This window comes from Akebia trifoliata, chromosome 3, assembly GCF_017979445.1.
Source record: "Akebia trifoliata isolate Shusen 1 chromosome 3, ASM1797944v1, whole genome shotgun sequence".
Taxonomy (NCBI): domain Eukaryota; kingdom Viridiplantae; phylum Streptophyta; class Magnoliopsida; order Ranunculales; family Lardizabalaceae; genus Akebia; species Akebia trifoliata.
This window is the reverse complement of record NC_141377.1, coordinates 17,351,636-17,371,170: the sequence shown is the minus strand read 5'-3', so window position 1 is coordinate 17,371,170 and position 19,535 is coordinate 17,351,636. Positions and strand designations below refer to the sequence as shown.

The 19,535-nt window shown below is 37.6% G+C and overlaps 1 protein-coding gene across 12 annotated transcripts in view; it reads right to left on the bottom strand.

Moving 5' to 3' along the window:
• The window catches only part of LOC147406076 (caffeoylshikimate esterase-like), an 82,271-nt gene that overhangs the window by 46,712 nt on the left and 16,024 nt on the right, over window positions 1–19,535 (bottom strand). For 7 of the 12 annotated variants that reach the window (XR_015176271.1, XM_086433986.1, XM_086433985.1 and 4 more), the window contains exon 3: window positions 11,143–11,172. Coding sequence is in view for 10 of the 12 variants with exons in the window: in XM_086433986.1 (XP_086290112.1) it covers window positions 11,143–11,172 (30 nt within the window). In the remaining 2 variants the exon portion in view is untranslated. Of the gene's footprint in view, window positions 1–11,082; window positions 17,898–19,535 lie in introns of those variants that run through there. The other 5 variants (XM_086433994.1, XM_086433988.1, XM_086433989.1 and 2 more) reach the window with 5 other exon arrangements.

Genomic DNA, 19,535 nt, shown 5'->3' with positions numbered 1-19,535 from the left:
CAATATTTGAAACTCAGATCTACACTAAACGAGAACGATCCGAGCTTAGGCGCAAGAAGGAAAGTTGTTCCTCTCGCCGAGGGTTACGCGTGGACGCAAAGAAATCCGATTTTCGCCGGAAGAAAAATTTGAAGATTGGCCGGAGGCGATTTTAAAGTCCGTTCAACCGTTGAAAATAGCTTAATGTAGGTTGCCTTCCCTTCTACCTTCTAGTTATGCTATAATTTCATAGAAAATCCATATGATTGTTGATAAATCGATTATTTCATTAAGTTTATACATATTTGAACAATTTAAATCATGTTTGCATGCTTATTTATGATTGGTTTTAGTTCATTTGATGTAACATAAGCATTTTATAGTTAGTATAATATTTGAATCAATTTTGGTTGAGTTTCAATGAAAAATAACGAAAAATCAGCAATTCGGAAAAGTATCCGAATGTTGAGTTTGGTTCTAATTTGTTTTGTGTTGCTTCCATATAGTATGTATACCCATTTCCTACATTTATTTCATTAAAAACAATTAAGTATTACTTTAAGTTCTTTAATAAATAAATAAATAATTCGTTTTCAAGTTCGACTTTGAAAAATCATGTTTTCAACACTTAGTTAAATTTTCACAGATTTCAGCTTTTATGTCTTATGGTTTTATCTTTGTTTTCGAGTCTCTCAACTCAACCAAAACTATCGAATGGAATTGGCTGATGCTTTATAGATCTCGAATTACTTTAAAAGTAAAATTACTTTAATAGATATGTAGGAAATTAGATGATAGATTAATCGATTTAATTGATGGATGGATAGAGAGAACGTATGTTCTCGACTGATTGATGGGACAGTGCCTCCAGTTCTACGTAGTGGCCATGCCACGTAAAACGTGATAGATAGATAAAGGGATGAGATGGTTGATGGATGGAAATGACAGATAACTGTCACTGGAAGGCACTACCAGACTTTGTTTGTATTTTCAATTAAAAAGAAATGATATATTATATACAAAATAAATTATTTTGTTTACCAGTAAAGGTTTGTAGAAAACCCATAAAGAGTGACGCGTTGCTGTGTGTCCGGAAGCGGCGAGTCAATCTAGGATAACACTAGATGTCATATGCTCTTCGGTAGTATGGGATACCTTAGAGCATATTACAGCTTATGAAATCCGGGAATTTCTCCTACTTATTTCCTGGGGAACGTTGTGTGTAAAGGCGGTCTCTGTATAGTGTAGAGATAGGCAGGGTTCACATGCATTGCCTCTTGATAGGCTTCGACGCGAGGGGTCTCCTGGGCTAGTTAGTGCTCACTTTTAGTCTGTAGTCGTCAAACGGTCGACCTCACCGTTAGTTGAACTCAGTATTGGGTTCTTGGTCAACGGCCAGTCTGAGCCGGATAAATGGTCATCCAACCGTGGTATGCTAGACCGGCCACAAAATCAGATTATAACGATGGGATTCCACATCGGAGGTTAAGTTTGGAATATCGTATTGCCATAGCCGAGGCGGTTATATCGGCGTGTTCCTCTGCTCTCTTATCGATTACACCGCCGTGTTTTTATTATGTATCTTTTTCTTATTTTGTAATGATTGATAGATGTTTTCATTTAAAAGATGCATATGCTACTTTAAATGATAGAAATGATAGGTTGAAATTATTTAACTGTTTATTGAATATGCTTAGACATTTATCGTATGTTACATTATGAAAAACTTACATTATTTAACTGTTCTGATGATTACTCGTGCATGTATGACTCGTTGTTAGAACGGCGTTCATCCTGCTGAGTAACATTCCCCTGTTACTCACCCTATCCTTCCCCTTTCAGATTATTCAACTTTTGAAGAACCGTTCTTTGAGGAGTCTTTTGAGGAGGTCCTTGAGGAGGATCAGATTGATGTCTTGCTGCCGCCATGTCTTTGAGGACTAGTAGAGGATCTTAGCGGTTTTTGGTTGTAGATAAGAAACATGGTAGTTTAGAAATTTTTGTAACCTGATGAATTATGAGATTAAAGATCTTGACTTATATCAGTGTTTGTCGATTTCTTCTGTTTACTCTAGACTCTCGTTTAGATGTTAGTTAAATGTTTATTCCGCTGCGTATATTTTCTTTTCATAAGTATTATTATTTATGAATGTTCTATCAGATTGTGTGATTGATTACCTCATACCTCGAGATTCTAACCGATGAATCATAGGGATTCGTGTTGGGATTTCGGGGCGTGACAGAGCATGGGTGGAGGCCGAGAATGAGAATGAGGAGGAGGGAGAGAGAGAAGAGGAGACTCACCAACAACGTTGGAGGAGATCTTCAACGATGGAACGTTGGTGGAGGTGATGGTAGGGAAGAAAAAGAGGAAAAGGGAAGATTGGGACTTTTATTTGGGGTAATTTGAGAGTGGATTTCATTGTCCCATAGGTATAGGTGAGAAAATGAAATCCAACCTTTACTGGATTTTTTTTAGGGTGGATTTCCATTTTCCGTGGAAAATATCCAATCAAACAATGGAAAATACAATTTTCCTTGGAAAATAAAAAGCCACCCATTTTTCATGGGCAATCAAACACACCCAAAATGAAAGGTAACCTCAAAACTAAAATGATCTCCTGAAGTGAAGGCTCCAACCCTCAAAGATTTGGCCATTCCTCTCCTTGCTTTCCCAACACATGGCAAAGAGAGCTAGACACCATACAATCCTTTTGGAAGAAGAAAAGGAAGAACCAATGACAACTAACCTCATTTTTAATAAACACACCCAAAATGAAAGGCAACCTTAAAACTAAAATGATCTCTTGAAGTGAGCGCTTCGGCTCTGAAAGATTTTTTCATTCCTCTCCTAGATTTCCCAACATACGACAAAGAGAGCTAGACACCATAAAATCCTTTTAGAAGCAGAAAAGGGAGAACCGAGGGACAACCAACCCTCAAAAACGGAAAAGAGCTATCTAGGAAAGCACCCAAGGATATTGAAAAGAAACAAAAAATGAAATTGAATTTCACGAGTTAGCGTGCAATAGATGAAAATATGGCCCACAAACTCCCCATCAACCTTGTCAAATGAACAAAAATTCAAACTGATGAAACATCGGTAAATGACATGGTCTATCGTAAAGATTTTATTCAACAATATGGACCAAATGAAAAAAGAGATTTTCAAAAGGACTTCGAACCCTTGACCACTAGAGTTGGAAACAACGAGTGAAGTGCCTGAACTAAGGAATGGCAAAAGACTTAATAAAAACAGCTCACATCATACATCCTGTAATGACTTGAAAATAAAAATTATTAAAAAATAATAATCATAAATATTTTTAATTATTTAATTAATTAAAGTACTAAAATAGATTAAGTTTTTAAAACTATGGGTTAATATGTAATTATGTCGGAGTAGTGGTGGTAGTGTAATTAGGAATAGAAGGAGGGGGGTTGTCTTTTATATTAAAAAATTATGTGGTTGTGGGTGGTGTCATGTGTCACACCACCCACCTTTCCTTTTCTTTGAGTTAAAGAAGAAGGGGTTGAGCCCATTTGATTCTTTAAAAAAACAGAAAAAAAGAGAAAGAAAGGGAAAAAGAAAGAAAGAAAGGAAGGAAAGGAAAGAAAAAAAGGAAAAAGAAAAGAAAGAAAGAAAGAAGAAAGAAAATAAAGAAAGAAAGAAGAAATTAAGGAACAAGGAACAAGGTAGGGAAACTTACACTTCTCCATAATAGTCTTAGTTTTTTTTTTCTTGGTTAAAAAAAATATAATAAATAGATTTCTATTTTTTTCTATATCAAAGGTAGTTGTAGTGTATTTATTTGATTTTATTTTGATATTTGAAAAATATACATAGTATTAGTTTTTTTCTTTTTATGACTCTTGTAATCCATAAGATGAGAATCCTATTATTTGGTTTGAAGAGCATACATAGTATTAGAATCCAATTGATTCTAAATTTTAAGTGAATTTGAAAAGCATGCATAGTATTAATTTGTTCTCGTTTATGATTTCTATTATATATGGGATGAGAATGCTTTGATTTAGGTTATTTAAAAAATAAAATAAAATGAATTAAGTTTTGATTTAGTTTTATGAATTTAAATATGATTAATGTTACTAAGTTATTATAAGGTTTCTAAATACCAAGTTTAGGCATTGATTATTAAAAGAAAATTTTAATTGTATGTTATGTAAACTTCTTTGGACCAAATATAATATCTTTTTATTATAAAACATTGATTTTAAGTAATTTTCAAGCTAATTGGGTATTTAAAATTTAGTGCCTTTAACATTATTGAAAATGTTTCAAAGAATAGGTAGTTTTTCTAATTTTAATTTGAAAAAATGGATGATTTAATTGAAGATGTAATAGTTTTCGTGTGATAAATACTAAAGAATGAGTTCTCAGTTGTATGCGTATCAGTGAGTACCTAATTATGGTGAGAATGCCTCGGCATACGCCATGTAAATCACAAATGTTTCGATCTGAGGATTGTGTAAGACACGGAAGGACAAAAAAAATGAGTGCAAAATTCTTCTGCTATTTGACGTGTAAGACGAGAAGAAAAAGAAGAAACAAAAAAGGAAAGTGGATTTATTTATGTCTTGAGAGTGGACTAGGTATTCTTGACACTTATATATCTATATATATATATATATATGTATTGTTATTGCCTCTATAAACATCGTCACTGAATAATCCCAACAAGTTATGTAAGGCAGATATTGTATAATTGTTCGATTTTCTGCAATTTTTTCCATTCCTCTGTGTAAATAACCCAATATGGGTTCACAGTCAATAACATCTTCACCATCGAGAGTAACGATGAGTCGAAGAACACCATGCATTGATGGGTGGTGAGGACCCATATTGACTATCATGAGGTCTTTTCTTGTAGCTGGTACAGTCATATGTTTTTTCCCGATTCATTATTCCATGAATTGCTGAAAACGAAACGAAGTTCATCCAAATTCAAGATCTAATAAATATATAGGGTCAAGATCCCTTGACTCTTAAGAATAACTTATGAAAAAAAACACATGGTCCCAACCCTTTAAACACAAAATCCAATGGTTGAGATTTATGAGTATTTTGATAACACAAATCTCGGAGATACTTATCCCAAAGTTAAATTTCAACCACTGGATTTTGCATTTAAGGGGTTGGGATCATGTGTTTTTTTCATGAGTCATTCTTAGGAGTCAACAAATATATGTATTATTTTAGTTATCTATTAAAGAGATTGAGAAAGCCTACAAAGAATAACGTGTTGTGTCATTTCCGAAATGTTGCGTTATTCTAAGATAACAGTTGTATTGTTTGAGTTCTTATGTAGTATGGGATGCACAAGAACACAACGTCACAACAGGAATCCGGAAATTTCCTTTCTATTTTAATAGAGAATAAGATGTAAAGATAGTTGTATAAATGCTAGAATTTTTATTGAGGGTCACATGCACGCCAGATTGGCATAGACGAAGATGACTAGTTAATGATCATTAATAATCTAGAGTAATCAGAAAAGAATGACCCACTTAATTAGCTCATTTCTTAAGGCCTTGGTCAACGGCCAACCTGAGCCGAGAACTCAGTCACCCAAATATGGTAGAGGCTGACCATAGAATCAGGAACTAATGGCGAGGTTCAACACCGATGAAGTATTAGATCAATCTTATCTTGATTGAGTTGTTCACATCAGTTGTGACCCTCAACTCTCTATTATAGTACTCTGTCATTGGATATTATATTATAAGTTATTTATGTTTCAGACATTTTAAATTTGTTTCAAGTATTTACTCTGCTTTACATTTTAAATGTTTAAGAATTTCCAATTATTTTTTTATTATCAAAAACTACGGTGGTGTTTGATTCAGCTTCAAAACATAGATTTTAGTGCGTTTGCACTAAAAATCTGCGTTTTGATCATAATTACCGTTTGTTACAGATTTGCATTACGAAATTGCGTCACGAAATTGCGTTTTTAAACGCAAATATGAAAAGCGGAATTTTGGAGCTTTTCTAAATTGCGTTTGCGGGAGACGCGAATTACCGAAAACGGCTCATGCAAAAAGTCGTAAATACCCCCCTCTTCTCTTCTTCTCTTCTCTGTTGTTGACGAAACCCTCGCTCTCTCGCACAGTTCTCTCTCACTCAGCTCTATCTCTCTCTCACACACAACACACACACATACACTCTCTCTCTCTCTCTCTCTCTCTCTCTCTCTCTCTCTCTCTCTCTTCTGCTTTTCTTCTCTTCTCTTCGTTGTCAACAGTTTTTTAATGGGAGTTGGGTCCCATTAACAATTCCTTATCATTCCAGTTTTTTAAAGGTTCAAACTTCAAAGAGAGCCCTTCGCCTCTGTAATTTTTTGTTGTTGAGAGACAGAGAGAGAGATGAAGACATCTGCATCTCCATACCGACCGTCGAATAATGAAGACATCTCATCTCGAGAGCTTCGTTTGGTGTATAAACCCTATAACATTTGATTCAAAAGGTTGGTTCTATGGAGTTACAATCAAATAACGCACAATTGATTTTCGATAAAATGCCTAACTCGCAATTGTTTGTTTTCTGTCTCTTTGATGCATAATTGTTTTCCCCTTTGTTTGTAATTGGTGTGTCCATCTTAATGTGCAGATTGGAGGGAAAGTTCTTTGATCTAATCTACATTTTATTGGAAATCTCTGAATTCTAGTGCTTCAAGTAGAGTTGTTACTTATGAGGTGTTGATGGAAGGTAGTGTAATAGTTATAATTGTATTTGAAAATTAAGCTAATTGAACTGCTGGATTTGTACACTTCTTGGTAGTTTTGTCATTTAAAGGCACCTTAGTAATCCAAGGGTTTAATTGGAAACTCTGCAATCTGCACCTTTGAGGGTAAAAATATCATTGGTTGACATAACCATACTAAGCAAGTTTGGGATTCAGCAATTATTCAATAGGACTAGCTCAGTTTAATTTCAGAAAAATTCAGAGGTTATAAAAAAAATGTTGTCTTTAAGCAATAGAATAGGTGCATTACGGAGTTAGGTTTTTGAGAGATGAAAGAGGTAGAAGTTAAGGTCTTAAGGATGATTCTATTGATCAAATATATATTTCGACTCAATGATTTGCTGATTAATTTCGTGAATTAATTGGGCAACACGTTACTTGGTGCTGAATTTTTTGGAGGAAAAATTCTTCAACTAGGGTTTGAGGAACATTCTAATGTAGCTTGAATCGAATCAAATATTATCGGGTATTTGATAATCAAATCAAATACCCGATAACATTTGATATACTTCGTAACATCCATTGAATTTCAAATTCTAATTGGGAAAAATAAAATCGAAATCTTAATGTAGCTTAAATTGAATCGAATATTATCAGGTATTCGATAATCTAATCGAATACCCGATATTTTGATGTAATTAGTAAGATCCGTTGGATTTCAAATTTGAATTGGAAAAAATAAAATCAAAATCCTATATAGCTTTGTTTATTATGATTTATCTGTCATTAAGTTTGATGTAGTTCGTAATTTTTGTATGTTTTTGGAAATTATTTATTTGGCTTGATTTATGAAAATATCTGAAATTTGATAGATTATTGAAGTTTAATTGATAAATTTGAAATGTAGTGTATTATTTGGTTTGATTGATGAAAATATATGATATTTAGTGCTTAATTTCCTTATGTGGATTTGTTATGTATATATGATGTAATGTGGATGTTGGATTGCGTATTATGCAGGTATTTTGTTTATCAGAAAAATTTCATGTCTATTTTTAAGAAGAGATGCTGCCGAAATTTATATAGAATTATAAATTTTTTATAATTAAAATAATTATTTTTATATAAATTTATTATATTTATATATATTTAGTGTAATTATATATTTATAAGGGTATTATGATAATTTTTTATGCATTTTGGGTGCACTATCAACCTTAAGGGTATTCTGGTCATTTTACTCTAATTCAGCAGATTTTAGAGCTGTATCAAACAATAATTACCAGATTCTGGTAAACAGCACAGCACTTTTACAAAGCTCTATCAAAAAAGCTTTTCAGTGTTTTAGCTTTTGACAGCAGATTTTGACAGCAGAAGCTGACAGCAGATTCAGGCAGCTGAATCAAACGGGGCTACATAATTTACCAATGTCTAGAATGCTTAGCGTGCATGTAGGTGACTATTATTTAGAATTGTAAGATTTCTTGCTAGGTAACTCCCCTGTTACTCATCCTACGAAATAAAAATTTCAAGCGTACCTATCTTGGATTACTTATCTGAGGAGGATCAGTTCCAAGGTCAGATAGATGATGGGTCCAAGCCTCCAAGAAAGGAGTTCGGGTATTTTTATTAAGAGTCCTGATACTAGAGTTAGGTTAGAATGTTTTGGAGTTGTCTTTGTATATATGGACATAGTACGTGTTGCTATTCTTTTTATGTATGTATATATGTCAGGTGTGACGATGTTTGAGGACAAATGTTTGTTTTCAGTTCTTTTTGGACAATGATCAAGTATGACATATGGTTATGTTGTTTTTAGATTGCTTTAAATGTGTTATTTAATTATCATTGCCAGAATTTTGTCTCTTATATATTGTAATCATTCTATGGGGTAGATATCATGCTTCTAGATTCAACTTGGGAATCATGCGGATTCGGGTTGAATTTACGGGGCGTGACACATCCATTGGTCATTCTCTTCCAGATGAATAATATCATGGGTCAAAGTGCGTGAAAGACATGAGATAGAATCGTTCTCCCAATTGTTGAAGGCTCTTCAAAAGTTGAAATCAAAATATGCAACCAAACTAGACCGCACTATGAAATTGACTATCAACATAGCTTTCTTATGAGACAACACAAATAGATGGGGAATTACGCCTTAAGAATTGATGGCCCATGTCAATGGTCTTCCTACAGCCAAACTCAACACAAATAGATGGGGAATTACGCCTTAAGAATTGATGGCCCATGTCAATGGTCTTCCTAGAGCCAAACTCTATTACTTTCAACCTTGAAAACAATTATATTTTGAAAAGCCGGAAGAACTTTGAGGAATCCTTTCCAAACCCCACATCTGAACAATGCGAACCATCTCACTTTCCCATATGAACTCCGCTTCACTAATTTTTTTTCCTCTAATGACACTTCTCCACAAGCTATTATGGTCCAAGCAAAACCACCACAATTATACCCCACCAAGAGAACTGAATTCACACATCTCAATCTTTGAAATCCAAGACCCTGATGCTTCTCACAAAGCCTCCAATTAACAAGGTGGAACTTTCTTTTCTTCTTAATCATGCCAAAGGAAATCTCAACACAGTTTGTCCAACATTTTTTTTTTTTGATAAGTATAAATTTGTTCAATAAGAAGAAAAAGAATATACTAAGGTGGTCGAGGTGACCAACCAAAAGACACAGACAGAAAAGTTTGTCCAAAATTGCTTCCACATTTATGGGAATTGTAAACAGGAAAAGAAAGTAAACAAGAATGCTTACATGGGTGTTATTAATCAAGGAGGGTGAGCGGGCTTATTAAGGCTATCATTTTACCTTTTCAAGAAATATATCTTCTTCCAAGAGATTAACCTCTTTCCCACTATCATAGCAGCAGGATCCCAAATAACCTTGCTATTATAAACGGTCCTCAACAATAAACCAAGATAAGCGGAGGGAAAGAGGCCTACCTGAAAACCCAACGCCCTAACAAGGATATTAAAATTTGGAGGATATCTTACGACAAGCGCCTTACATTTCTGAAGATTAACAGCCAATCCGAACACTACCTCAAAACAATAAAAGACCCTACAAAGAAACCTTAATTCATCAAATAAAGCAATGAGGAATTCTAAGTTACTCTGTCTATAAATTGAAGATGTGACACCACTGAACTACCAAATCCTACAGTAAATCCCCAAAAGTGCCCATTACATACAGCCCTCACCAACATTCTCCTTAAGACTTCCGTGACAATGATAAACAGGATGAGAGATAGTGGGTCTCCTTGCCTTAGGCCTTTTGAGCTCTTGAAAAAAATCAATCGTGGACATATTAACTAAAATGGATTAGATTGAGAAAGAAACACACTTCATAACCAATTGGATCCATTTCTAAAAAAAACTCATATGACCCAGCAAGAATCTCAAAAATCAACTAGCGTGATCATAAGCCTTTTTCAAAGTCAATTATGCAAACTTCCTCTAGAACACCAAATCTTAATTTGGAATCAATAAACTCGATTGCAATTAAAACTCCATCCAAAATATGCCTCCCCTTAATGAAGGCTCCTTGAAAAGGCCCAATAATCCCCGATAAAACCATTTGATCCTAGAAGCAAGCATTTTCAAAATGATCTTATAGGTGACTCCAACAAAACTAATAACCTCAAATCAAATATATTCTCTGCACCTAATTCTTTGGGATCAACACTACAAAAGAATACTTAGAACTATAATCCAAAAACCTTCATTAAAATTTCATAAATCATGACCATCAAATCATACTTAACAGCCTTCAACAACTCCTGGAGGAAGCCATTGAGAATCCATCAAGACCTGCAGCTTTGCCATTGCTCAGACTTGCTATGATTTGACCTCTATAGCCAAATTCGTTGATCTGGGGAAATGAAATCGAAAGCCAACTAATCTAGAGAGTGCCAATAGTGATGATCCTCTGAATATACTTTCCTATAGAACTCCACCAACCATACCTGATGTTCTCCTCACCTTCAAAACACACCCCGTTAACCTTTAATTTGGAGATGAAATTTGACCTTTTATGATTGCTAGCTATGGGCCCTTACTTCAACCATTTTATCATAGATATTTTCCACCAACTAACCACCTCCATGGCCAATATTCTCTGAATTTTCTCCTTGGGATTGATAATTTATGGATAAAAGCAAAAGTAGGGGTAATTTTTTCATGCTGATTGCATGGTGCATGTTATATTAAATTTTTGGATGCATCTAGCTTGCTTGACTGCTACCTTATTTTATAAGAATGTTATCAGCACTACATTTTTAAGAGAAACAAATGTATACGTAAAGCAAATTATGACAGTTCAAATATATGTGATAGTGTAAGAACTTGACTTTAGAAAATTGATCATTTACCATCAGAACAAGAAGCTTAATGAAATAATACAGGCTGTAATTAACTCATAAGTTGTGTACCTCCTTCATTTTCAACCCATCATACGGAACCTGCAACACAGCCAAAACCAAAACCTTGATTATCAATCCGTTGTAATTCTAAAGAGCAACAGTAGCAATTGGTGAAAGAACCAAAATCTTGTAACAAGAAATAAAAAATTTCAAAAGGTCTCGCAAGTAACAGAATCATCTTCCGCTTCATATTAAATAATTCAGAGATCTGAAGAAGAATAATTTAGATATACTAGTAGAAAAGTGTTCACTTATGCAGAGGTCAGTATAAGTGACAGGGTTACACCTCTGCTCAATTAACACAGTGCAGTGGGTACTTGCAAGTTGGATTAATTGAACTTGAGTCTTTGTGGACTCTTAGCGGTGAAGACTAGGAAGAGAGATGGAATTTTTGAGCATATTATAGAAGGAACATGGATCACCGTAGGCTGTTTTCATCATTTGAGTTGAGCAAGAACAGTCATAAATAGGGATTCTCATGCAGGTAGAGAGCAGAGTGGTTTACATGATCCTCAAACTTAACAAGCAATCATGAGATTGTTGACTTCGATAAACTAGTGGACAGTTGAATGTTCTTCACAATCTGGGACACACACGTGTGAGTGCTTTAACCCGGAATTGTGAAGGGCATTCAATGGTCCACTTTATCAAATTATTTTTCCAGCAATCCCATGACTTACCATACTTGTGATACTGGTACTGTGTACGTAACTTCCAAACTCACTGATTATAAGAAATTGGCAAACATTCAAATCTGAACTCCAAAGAGAAAAATAAACATCTTGGAAAACCCTTATTTGAGTTTTGAGATATTTGAGACACCACCTGTGTTATTAAAAGATGACATGCTATTTGTGACTCTGTTGCCCTCTCCCCCAGTTTTTTGGGTGATCTAGACATCCCTGGTGAATATTTGAGATACCCTGTGTTTTAAAATTGAGAACATGCCACTAACAAGAAATAATATAAATACCCTCATTTTCAACCTATAACCAAATTAACCTTTCTGCCTAAAACCAATCATCTTCAAGATCTTCAACCTCTATAGTAAATTAATTTTTAATCCATTTCATCTTATCCTCAATTCATCGTGGAACCTCAACTTAATCCTTGTAAAAAACAATAGAATTTTCTATCAACAAATTTCATCATCTTTTTCTTCAAAATACTATCTTGTTCCTTAAGTTTGAAGGTAGAGTAGATTAATGTTTAGGTTGAAGATTAGGGTAAAAATGTTTACCCAAGAGGTTAAAGATTACTGGTTTCAGGAAGAGAAATCAAAGGGTTGGTATTAAGTTGAAGATAAGTGCAATGAGGCTATTGTGCATCAATCTGCCAGAGAAGATAGAGGTCAGGGGGCATTGTATGCATTGGGTGTGATTTGCCATCCCACTACAAAAATTTTGTGAAACACCGTCCTTGAGTTATACATGGCCTATTAATATTTGAAATTGATGACATACCCATCTACCTATTTGTGAATATTTGAGATACCTCGTTGTGGATGACTGAATCAGATTGGGTGATGAGGTGGCAGCATGAAATGTACATCATGACATGGAAAAATGAGATGAAGTCAAAAGGATACCATATAATCCTGATGTGGACATAAAAGACAAGGCTTTCGGGGGAAATGGGTGTTATCTGGAAAGAGTGGGGGAATCTTTGGAAATCCTGATGAAGGAAAGAAGAGGACAAGTGGCGTGAAGTGATTCCCTCCCTATCGGCACAAAAAGGGTATAAATAGTAGCAGTAATGACGAAAGAAGGGTCTTCTCTCCACATTCTCACATTTCCCAAGAGGATCATAAGTCTAGGTCTAGAAGAAATTTAGAAGAGAAAAATCAAGTCTCATAATGAGATCTTGGTATATATTTATAATCAATAATAAGGGAATGGACATAAATGCCCTTACAAAGAAATAAAACTAAATAAACTAATTTTAGTCAAACTAGAACTCTAATATTTCCAATACTCCCCCTCAAGCTGGGGCAAATATATCAACTAGACCCAGTTTGGCAAGGTGAGAGTTAGTGACAGAAGGTCCAACAGATTTTGTAAGCATATCGGCCAGTTGATCTGAAGAAGGAACAAAGACTATCTTAAGAGCACCAGATCGAACTTTCTCCCTAAGAAAGTAAACATCAACCTCGATGTGCTTAGTTCTTTCGTGAAGGACTGAATCAGATGCAAGCATAATAGCAGACTTGTTGTCACAGAACAACGAAGAGGAACTAGCAATAGGAAATCCCAATTCTGTCAGCAAAGATCTAAGCCAAAGAAGTTCACATGTGCCAAGAGCCATAGCACGATACTCAGCTTCAGCAGACGAACGGGAAACCACACTATATTTCTTACTTTTCCATGAAATAAGGTTACCACCATAGAAAGTGCAAAAACCAGATGTAAATCTCCTATCTGTAAGAGAACCCGCATAATCAGCATCAGTGAAACAAGACAAATGTGGCTGAGTAGTAGATGAATAAAATAAGCCTAAACCAGGACGAGACTTCAAGTAGCGAAGAATACGATACACAGCTTCAAAATGAAAGGTACGCGGAGCATGCATAAACTGGCTGACTACACTAACCGCAAAGGTCAAATCAGGTCTAGTATTAGTCAAATAAATTAGACGGCCTATGAGTCTCTGGTAAAATGAAGGATTTGATAATAGTTCCCCAAATTCAGTATGAAGACGATGGTTCTAATTCATTGGGGAAGATGCAGGACGACACCCAAGCATACTGGTGTCCTGAAGAAGATCCAATGTGTATTTGCGTTGAGATAACGAAATACCACGATATGAGCGGGCTACCTCTATCCCCAAAAAGTACTTGAGGAGACCTAAGTCCTTAACTTCAAAGGCATTACCCAATTGCCTCTTAACTCTATCAATCCATTGTGTATCATTTCCAGTTACTATAATATCATCCACATAAACCAAGACAATAGTATTGCGACCATCTACTCCTCGTCGAGTAAAGCAAGTATGGTCAGAGTGGCATCTAAAAAACCCCATAGATAGAATGACCTTAGAGAAATGCTGGAACCAAGCTCGCGGAGACTGCTTTAGGCCATATAAAGATTTGAGAAGGCGACATACTTTCCCAGAATACTCCCCCTGAAGACAAAATCCCGGAAGGTTCATATAAATGACCTCTGTCAGATCACCATTAAGGAAAGCATTCTTCACATCAAACTGGTGAAGAGACCATGAATGACAAGCCGCTAAAGAGATAAGTAAACGGACAGTCGACAGTTTGGCTACAGGTGCAAATGTGGCTCCAAAGTCTTTTCCCGGAGTCTGCGTAAATCCCTTAACGACTAGTCAAGCCTTGTAGCGATCAACAGTACCATCTGCAAGGTACTTGACTGTGAAAACCCATTTACAACCAACAGTCCGCTCCCCAGAAGGAAGAGAAACAAGATCCCAAGTATGATTCTTTTGCAATGCATCCATCTCAGTAGTCATGGCTCTAGTCCACATTGGATCACGTAAAGCCTCAGATACAGATTGAGGAACCCGAATAGAGTCTGTGGTGGCAAGGTAGGCTTGATAGGAAGGAGAAAGACCTTGATAAGAAACAAACTGGGCGATAGGGTGATTAGTAACACACCCTCGCTTACCTTTGCGAAGTGCAATAGGTAAGTGAGAGTCAGAAATAGACGGAATAGGTGTAACCGTAGAAGGGGATATACCTGAGTCCAAGGAAGAGGTTGGCAAAGTTTGAGAAGGGGGGGCTGACGAAAGTAAACTTGCAATGGTGGCGGCGAAGATGAAGATAAAAATGGAGCGAAAACTGGAGATGGTAGCACTATTGGAGAAGAATCCTGCAAAGGAGAAGAGTCCTGCAAAGAAGATGAAGTACGAAAATATGGAACATTTTCAAAAAATGTGACATCCAAGGAATGAATAATACGATGAGAGAGGGGATCATAACACCGATACCCCTTTGACATAAAAGAGTAACCTAAGAAGACACAACGGACAACTTTGTCATCTAGTTTGGTGCGATGAGGAATCCTATCATGAACAAAGCAAGTACACCCAAAAACTCTAGGTGTAATAGGGAAGAGAGTGCTATCAGGTCAAAGAACGTGAAGAGGCACCTGTTCCCCTAAAGTGCGGCTCGGAACACGATTCAGGAGGAAAGCAGCAGTAAGAACAGCCATATTCCAATAGGACTTGGGAACATGCATCCCTCGCAGAAAGCAACGGACGATGTTCATGAGGTGGCGACTTTTACGTTCCGCCACCCCGTTTTGCTCAGGAGTGTATGGGCAAGTTAACTGATGAAGCATACCACGTTCATGGAGATGGGAACGGATCCCATCAGAAATATATTCCCCACCATTATCTGTTCTAAGAGATTTGACAGTAATGTTGTATTGAGTTTGAATCATTTAAGGAAATTAACAAAAATAGGGAACACCTCAGAACGAGAACGCATTAAATAAACCTAAGTACAACGAGAATAGTCATCAATAAATGTAACATAATATCTATGACCATTAAAAGTAGTAACAGGAGAAGGTCCCCAAACATCAGAATGAACTAAATCAAAAATAGCATTAACTCTATGCATGCGAGGAATATAAGAAGTACGTGTGTGTTTAAAAAGCTCACATACAGAGCACTGAAATTTGTGTCCACTACAAGAGTTTTTTGAAGCAAGAAATAATGAACATAAGTGTTGAAAATTAGCATGTCCTAATCGAGCATGCCATAAGACTAAAGTCTGGGAAGAAAAAATATGAGTTCCAGTGAGTGGGAGAATAGAGGCTGGAGCAGCAGTAGGAGGAGCTCCAAACATGTACAGCCCATCCCTCTCATACCCCTTGCCAAAAATCTTCCTCGAAGTCAAGTCCTGAAAGACACAATGAGTAGGAAAAAATGTTACAGAGCAATTTAGAGATTTTGTTATACTACTCACAGACATAAGATTAAGAGATAGGTGAGGAACATGAAGAACAGAATCAAGAGAAAAAACAGGGGTTAATAAGATAGTACCCTTGCTGTGAATAGGGGTAAGAGACCCATCAGCAAGGCGAACCTCCTAGTGAGTAGTAGGAAAAGTGGGAGAAATAAAATGATTAGACTCACCGGTCATGTGATCAGAGGCACCTGAATCAATTACCCAAGTCAGAGGAACTGAGCCAGACTGAAAGGCATGAAATGCAGAAGAGGTAGCTGGAGGTGTGGTAACAGATGCGACTGTTGAGGATGAGGGAGTCTGAGCCTGGAGCTGATCCCGTACAATAGCTGTAATCTGCATCTGTAGATGTTGCAAATCCATAGTTCCAAGGGACGCAGAATCAACAGAGGTAGATTCCACAATAGCAGCACGGGGTTGTCCCCCAGAAGATCTCAACAGGTGGGGATAAAGTTGAAAACAACGGGCCTTTTCATGGCCAATCTTCCCACAGTGGCTACACGTAAGACCACTACTTTTACCACATCCACGGATCCCACGGCCTCGATTTCCGGATCCTTGAGTACGAGAGTTAGAGAAACCCGAGTTGACTGCAAGAGCCATCTGATCTGTGTCTGGAGTAGGGAGAATGACAGGGGACTGAGTCTGGGAAGGAACTACACGGCGACGACGCTCATCACTATCAATTGTCGCAAATGTCTCAAATAAGGACGGTAGAGGCGTGGTATTAAGGATTTGGGTCCACAATGCCTCAAACTCAGGGCGTAGACCCATGAGGAACTGATATGTCTGATGTCGAGCAATTCGCTTGACCACGTACCCGACTGCCTCAGTAAACAACTCAGTCAGAGACTCATAGTGCGAGAGTTCTTCCCAACGGCACTGAAAAAATTCAAAGTAATCTGCAACACTCTGATTTCCTTGTGTAGCCTGAGCAATATCCCGGTAAAGTTCATAAATTCGCGAGTCATTACGAGTATGTGCATATATTTGAGTGAGAGCGGACCACAAAGAAGAAACTGTCTCGTGATACATAAACATAGTGTAGATGCGTTGCTCCATGGAGTTAAATAACCATCCAAGAATTGTGCAATTATCAATTTCCCATTGTTCAAATTTAGGATCAGTGAGAGGTGGCTTAGGAACAATGCTGGACAGCCAACTAGATTTTCCTCTACTACCCAAATAAAGTCGTACCGACCGATACCAAGACTGAAAGTTACGCCCATCGAGAGGGGCATTAGTTATACGTTGGACTAAGAAATTAGCCCCAAGGTTTGAAGTAAAGTCCTTGGTTTCGTGAGTCGTCATGGCACACTATGAACAGGAAGAAACTTTGGATTGAAGAGAGATCTCCCAGAAGGCAAGATAATACTATTGATTGTTGTCGACAACACTCGAAATAGCCACTATTGCTGTTGTTGGGATTTCGGTAACCAAAGTAGATGGCGTAGATCACAGAAACAACCTATGCTATTATCGTAAGACCTGTAGGCTGATCACAAGGGCAACGAACACTTGACAGCTGCTGTGGCAGGGCCTGTAGGACTGATTTCACCCAGTTGCTACTGTCACAGGTCCTGTAGGATGATCGTAAGAGCACTAATACTTGGTTGTTGCTGTCGTAGGGCCTGTAGGGTTGATTAACTCTTGCTGTTGATGTCGCAGGACCTCTAAGACTGATCGCAGGGCACCAAAACCCTTGTTGTTACTGTCGTAGGGCCTCTAGGGCTGATCGCAGGGCACCCAAACCCTTGTTGTTGTTGTCTGTTGCTGTCGTAGGGCCTCTAGGGCTGATCGCAGGGCACCCAAACCCTTGCTGTTGCTGTCGTAGGGCCTCTAGGGCTGATCGCAAGGCACCCAAGAGCTGGCAACTGCTGTCGCAAGGCAGTTTCAGGCCTGTAGACTGATCGGAGTTCACCCAAAAACTGGCAGTTGCTGTCGCAAGGCAGTTTCAGGTCTGTAAACTGATCGGAGTTCACCCAAACCCTTCTTGTTGCTGTCGTAGGACCTCTAGGGATGATCGCAGGACACCCAAAAGCTGGCAGCTGCTGTCACAAGGCAGTTTTGCGCCTGTAAACTGATCGGAGATCACCCAGCCCTTGTCTGCTGTTGTCGCAGAGAAGATTATGGCCTGTAGGAATGATCGCAGCGCAGGTAGGAACTGTAAAAAGCAACGAATACCTAGAGGGATGATCGAAGTTCACCCAACAACACTAGGGCTAATCGCAAAGAGAAACCTTAACGTAGGGTAAAAAACACAGCGCAAATCTCTATTGCAGCATGTGATCCCAAAAAAAAATTAATGAATCAGAAAAAAAAAAATTTGCCCCCGAAGGGGAGAAACTTCGGATGAGACTACTACTAGATGATTGCGATGATTAAAGAGAAGAAGAGAAAAAAATTGTTGAAGAGGGTGGTGTTTTTGGCTCTAATACCAAGAAGAAATTTAGAAGAGAAAAATCAAGTCTCATAATGAGATCTTGGTATATATTTATAATCAATAATAAGGGAATGGACATAAATGCCCTTTCAAAGAAATAAAACTAAATAAACTAATTTTAGTCAAACTAGAACTCTAATATTTCCAATAGGTCTCTAGGCCACCTCCAAAACAAAAAAGAAAGAAGTTTCTCTTGCCAACTCGGCATCTAGTGCTTCATGGGTTGGAAAGCTACCTTTGATCGGCTGCTGACATGGCTTAGGCATTGGTAAGGGACTACTATACATGTAAATCTATAATACATTTAAGACCTTATCCACCGTGTACGTTTTACATTTACTGTCATCGACATTTTGGCAACTTCGCTGGGGAATTACTTAAGTAGTCTATATTTCTCTCAACCATGCGTTGAAGTACTAGAAGTCACACAAAGGCCACTCGAAGCAGGACGAGCCGGACCTGATCCACAATGATATGATGAACCAGGAACCCACATCCAACACTGCCACAGTGCCAAAACAAGCAACTATAGGCGTCGAAAACACGTCTGAGGCCCCTTCGGCGGAGACTCTCGTAGAGGTGTTGCACAACTTCGCAGAAACTAATAAGGAATTGCTGACCTTGTTAAAAGGCCGAGAGCAGACAACGTCGAAATGTCCCAACGTGCCCACCAAGTTCTGAAGATGGTAGAATTCGCAGGATGTATGCCTCTGTGGTGGATAGGGTGCATGAGGAAACCCAACCAAACGCTGATGAAATGTTGAGATCATCTACTAAGAATTCGTGGGATGTTCCGGCGTACCCCCTTTCCCTACTAATTCAATCATTCACTGGGAGGCCAGACTCTCCTATGGGAAAGTTGGCTCACAAGCACCATGCCCACGTTCGTCATATACGACGGGAGCAAGAATGCTCGAGAGCATGTTTCACGCTTCTTGGAGGCATTGGGAGAATGAGGGGAACGCGAACTTACATTTGCACGAATTCTCAAAATCACTAACAGGACGGGCATATACCTGGTACAAC